At 30.4% G+C, this 5,640-nt stretch overlaps 1 protein-coding gene across 1 annotated transcript; it reads left to right on the top strand.

The window, feature by feature from the left end:
• Nucleotides 1-1,604: 1,604 nt before the first annotated feature.
• LOC111614628 lies at nt 1,605-5,640 on the top strand. The gene is made up of 5 exons (XM_023355997.1): nt 1,605-1,688; nt 1,966-2,036; nt 2,756-3,146; nt 4,571-4,734; nt 5,088-5,640. The coding sequence occupies exons 1-5, from the start codon at nt 1,640-1,642 to the stop codon at nt 5,550-5,552; spliced, it is 1,140 nt and encodes a 379-aa protein (XP_023211765.1). The 5' UTR covers nt 1,605-1,639; the 3' UTR covers nt 5,553-5,640.

The raw sequence follows: 5,640 nt of genomic DNA on the forward strand, positions 1-5,640 counted from the left end.
TTGGCATTCTGTTCTCAGGGTTGTACTTAATGTTTCGAAATCATGACTAGCGGGGTAAGATCGGCAACATAAAGCCACATTAGAAGCAAAGGATAAAAATCAAACAGATGATAAATGAAAACATGTTTGCATTTGTTATTCATGTATATATGTCTTTGAACTTGCATTTCGTTGTAATAATATTAAATGGGTGTTGGATTTGTATTTCTTTGTTTTAATAGTGAATTCCAACTTATACATTGTTAATAACATAATTTTATATACGTGCCTATCTTGCCCCATTACTGTTGCCCCTATACCAGGGGCAACTTTAATAAAAATAATTAAAATAATTACAACTTTACAAAAAGAGAGAAGTTGCCGATCTTGCCCCTATACCCGGGGCAACTTCGTCAATTTCTCTCTTCTTGTAAAGTTGTAATTATTTTAATTATTTTTATTTCCAAACTGATTTTAACCAGTTCTATAGTAAGGTAACATTCCAATAGACAATATGCAAAGCTTTTTTTTTCAGTTTACAGCAGTATTTATTACACAAAATTTAAGTAAAGCTTAACATGCCGATCTTGCCCCGATCTCCCCTAACTGTTCAAAACTTTGTAGATCTGACGTTACGTTTGTGTCGAGCAATGTATTGAAAAATACGATTTCGAATTGTCTCGTGTGTTTTTTACTTTCATAATTATGCTAAGTTATCATATATTATTGTTTTCAAACTCCAGGCTCAACATCGAGTAAATTAGCATTTTCAGTAGCACTTGAAATAGATTGTTCGAAAGTGTTTTCTTTGTATGCGACTAAAACTGAATACAACTGTTTATTGCTTCTATATCTTCACATATGTGGATGTGCTGTTTTGCAGAGAATTGCTTATAGCATTAATATGAAAGAGAATTTCAAATCAAATAACTAAAAAACTCTCAATTGACAAGTTGAAGAAGTAGGCTCGTGCGAAATTTCGGAAACATGCTGAAACAGCAGTCCATCCAATCATATATTTAACGGATTCTCTACACTCAAAACTATTACCTCTCAATCTGTCACTAAATTCTTTAATTGAAAAAGACTTTACGTCATCAGTTTAAATTTTCTAATGATTAAAAACAAGCAGGAGAAAAGTGTATAATCTTCCTACGATTCTAAGAGATAGATTTACAGATAATTCAGCCGCTTCATACAAAATACAAAATTCAAAATAAGTAAGAAGCCAAAGGAATGTGGTTTCAAAATTCTTTACTGACATCATTATTTTACTTTTACTTATCCTCACCGGTGGACACAAAGCCATTATAAATAAAGACTAACAAATAATGACAAATAATGAAGAAACGCAATGCCACGCGACACGCCGAAGAAAAATATTAAATCGAGATTCGTAGCCAAGTTTTTGACGAACAAATAATAGCAAAACCAGTATGATATACAAAAAATAGTAATGTTAAACAGCGCTAACCCTCCGATATATTTATATTAGGTTTTTCATTTATTGAAATAAGCAATTAACTGATTATCGCGCGCGTGACGCGCGTCGGACGCGCCGCGCAACAATACTTATGTCGTGTATTGTTGCGTTAACAATAACTGCTTCTAGTTTTGGCCATTGTCGAAGCGAGTTAAGCTTTTTGTCGGAGTTTATTCGATGCGCTTTCATTTCATGCGAAATAATTTTTTTAATATGAATACAATTAGTAAGCTTACCTTATCTTATTATATATACTGTAATTACAATTATATTCATTAGAAGACCGCAGATAGCTAATATAAATAAAAGTATCTCATTCACCGCAATTATTAATATAACTTTTAGAAAATAAATAAAAATATTCTCTTGTAAACTATGACGAATATCCTTAATGTATTTTCTCATTTCAATGAGATGATTGAAAGCAGAAAATTACCGACTGCCATTTAATAACTATAAAATTATCGACTGACATTTAATAATTATAAAATTATTGTTTACAGATATTGGATGCTTTTGTATCGAAACTATTTTCCGATACGAAGATGGTTTCTACGTAACTTACGATTATCAGGTAAGTGAAAAGAGAAATTTTAAAATACTATAAACAAACACAATAACGAATGCAGAAATATTTAGAGGGTGGGCAGAAAATTCTATGATTTAGCGATTACAATGTCATGTCAATAGGAATTCTTAATTAATCCTAAGTTAATCACGTAAGAATTCATGAGACAAAAGACAAAAGACATAACAATTTTAAGTTAGACAAAGTATTTGCCAGATACAGAAGCTTAAAATGAATTAAAACTTATGATTTTGTAAAAAATAGTGTTTTAATATATGTCTTTAATATCAAGATTACGGTGTTTCTTGTCTCTTATTTTACTGAGTGACTGGCTAATATTTATAAGAATTTCAATAATTGGTGTTTTGATGACCGAGATTTAAAACTAAAAGCTTCTTATTTGTATTAATTAAATCAAAAGCTAAATATACACTCGTGTAACAAAATATAAACGTTCCCGAAGAAAAAAAAATTTGTCATAAAAAATTCTTTTCGTTTAAAGTCAAACTGCTTATAAAGCAATATAATATTTGAAATGTTATGGAGCAAATTTTCAAATTATTATATTATTAGTTTTTTTATTCTTTTGTACAGCAAAAAATTAAAATTCAATTCATTGAAAATAAATTATACAAAGTGATGTTAGAATGCTTCCATTAGCAATTAAAAATACATTCAGTATTTGATATTTTTATAACTAATCAATTCTGTGTTTAATTCCTTAGTATGTCCTGCCAGAAGGATATGGATTATATTTTCAATATTTTCCACACCAGCAAGCCCCTACAATGCTTGCTTATCGACTTCCAAGTGAAGATGGTGTTTACGGACCGCCATCTGGAGTCGTGGATCACGGCTTGCAGGCATTTCAGCATCAGCCACAAGCAGAAACTGACGAAAGTGAACCTCTCGAAGAATTTCCTGCATTTCGGATGGAAACACACCAATCGGAATATTCTTCTGTAGCAGAAACGTTGCTACATCCGGGGCAACCAAATGTGTTGCAAAATAACCCGGAACCGGAACAAAACACCCAGAAAGAAGTAACAAATACGGAAACCGACGTGCTTTCCTCATTTGAAACCTGTGAAGTTGTATCAGATCCAAACTTTAATGGTAAATTCCTTTAAACGTATAATAATAATAATAACATACTAAATATATAATACAAAAACTTATATGTCAATGATCATGCACCAGTATTTCAAATAACAGTTCGCAGGGTTAATGATGAGAAAGTCGAGGCTGCATCTCTAAAACTAAGGCAGCCGAGCCGATTTATTTATATAACACCAAGCACATAAATATAGATAAAACGTAAAAGTAATACACCGTAGCAACAAATAAAAAAAAAACAAGTATAGAGAAACAGTATAAACAGGCAGAGCCATGGACACCGATCATTTGATGTTCACAGTTCTGGCCATTTACATTGGTACGTTCATTCGTGAAATAGAATACAGTTAAACTTCGATTTAACGCACTAATTCGGACCGAGGGCGTGCGATAAAGCCGGAAATTTGTTACGTAATAAGATTTTCCTAATGCACGTGTTAAAATGTTGACAAATGACTTGTTATAAAAATGTTAAAAACACAAAAATGTTCACATATCTACATGAACAGGGATGAAAAGCAAAGGTTTTACCCCTGTGGCCCGGTCTTGTACAGCAGCCGAGACAAAATATACGTGATGAAATTTTAAATACAAAACTTAGACGATCGTCTTAATATAGTTTGAAGTGTATAAAGAAAGATTAAAATTTAATGTGATAAAGAGATAGACTAAACGAGAAGACAGAACAAAGCAATGGGTAATCGCTGATATGCGAACTGACATTGCTGACATTGCATTTAGAACTTTGAAAATTTGTTAATTAAAGAACTTTGAAATGTTCAATATTAAATAAATCGAAGTAATACTTATTTATCGGAATGTCTTATACAGAGAATATTAAATCTTGCATTTGTTTTAAGTTATTCACTGACAATTTTTATTGTGAGTTATCGAGTACAAAAACAATTTTCTGTTTAAAAGCAAAATAATTATTAAACTAAAACTTTAAATTCCATATAAATAGCATCTTTGTATAGATTATTTTCTTTAAATTCTATTAATATTCAAGCGCTTTTATTATGCATTAGTAAAGATGCAAACATTTTACCTCAACATACAATAAACATTCTGTAATATTATTGTGTGTGATAATTTGCACTTGATACACATTAATTAACATAAAATTATTTATGCTTTTATAGCTTGATGAAATTTCAACAAATTTTTAAACATAACCCAATTAAGTTTTATTAATTGTTATTAACAAAGCAAATTTATTGTAATTCTGAGCTTTTCATATAAAATAAATTCAAATGTAAAATTATAAAATATAACTTAAATATTTTTAAGTAGTTTTGTCAGTTCGCATTTGATCTGTTTATTTCGTGTAATCTATTTGTAGCTTTACTCTCAAATTCATATATAATATTTGAATTCATCTGTTTACTAATGACTGTGTTTTGGGGTTTTCTTTTATACTTTAGTTTCTGATCCTGAAACTGCTGTTGGTGACACAAAGCAGCCTTCCCCAATTAATCTCGATGGCATCAGCGCTGAAGATTCAGCGAAAAGAAGTAAACAAGAAATGATCTTTAGTATTACAGAGACTGACAATGACGACTCAGATGATATGGAATTATTTTCACTCGTAAGTTGAAATTTAATTAAATTGTTTCAAACTAATTTGTTAATCCTTATATCACTTAAAAGCTGATTATTGGTAATGCACAATCAGATGAAAATGTTCTATTTAAATTGACTCTACATTTTTTTATTATTATATGAATTTAGCCTTGCTTAATTGAATTACTATCGTTGGTGATGGTAATCGGGTTCATTTTCTATTGCCTCTGTTTTCAAATGAACCTGTAATAACATCTTCATTGGCATTATGTTAATTTATGATAAAACTATTAAACATAAATTTAATTTTATTGTTTAAGTTAACGTAATTTTCAAGAAATATTTCAAAATCTTATTTCTCATAATTCTGTTCACCAGGAAGATGCTTATGCTCCATTGACTCCAAGACAAATTTTGGTATTGGAAAACGAAGCTCACAGAACACTAAAGCAGGAACTGATGAGTTTAGATGTTCTCTGTCATGCTCTTGGTATTATCTACGAAGAGGAAGAACATGAATTATCGGAAGACGAGAACCTCGATCATACAAAGAGTATATCGGAACAAAATATCTCTTCTTCTCATCAGTTAAATGACGTTAATCAATTGGAACAGCAAAGCTTTGAATCTACTTTGCTAACATCCTCGATGACAATCGACATTGAAGGTGCTAATTGTATTGGAATTAAGTGTGATCCATCTGTTATTTCACGGATGACAAAACAATCAAGAGAGATGACAGAATTCGTTGAAGGTAAGGTTACAAATAGCAGATTGCAAAGAATTATTAAATTTTCAAAACAATTTATTGAAAAATTTTTAACGAAATACAATCGAATTTAGAAATTTTTCACTCTGGTGTACTATTAGTAAATTGTAAAGTTTAGCATTAATTTTCCATACATAGTTTTTCAGTCGTTTGATGTTTATT

The sequence above is a fragment of the Centruroides sculpturatus genome, unplaced genomic scaffold (genome assembly GCF_000671375.1).
Source record: "Centruroides sculpturatus isolate CEXI.00-Female unplaced genomic scaffold, Cexi_2.0 scaffold81, whole genome shotgun sequence".
Classification (NCBI taxonomy): domain Eukaryota; kingdom Metazoa; phylum Arthropoda; class Arachnida; order Scorpiones; family Buthidae; genus Centruroides; species Centruroides sculpturatus.

Excerpts from the sequence above, each read along its gene's own strand:
- LOC111614628 (XM_023355997.1), top strand. The coding sequence starts at position 1,640 with ATGCGCTTTCATTTCATGCGAAATAATTTTTTTAATATGAATACAATT. Across the intron at positions 1,689-1,965 it reads TTTTAATATGAATACAATTA|ATATTGGATGCTTTTGTATC; the intron begins GTAAGCTTACCT and ends TATTGTTTACAG. Across the intron at positions 3,147-4,570 it reads ATCAGATCCAAACTTTAATG|TTTCTGATCCTGAAACTGCT; the intron begins GTAAATTCCTTT and ends TTTATACTTTAG.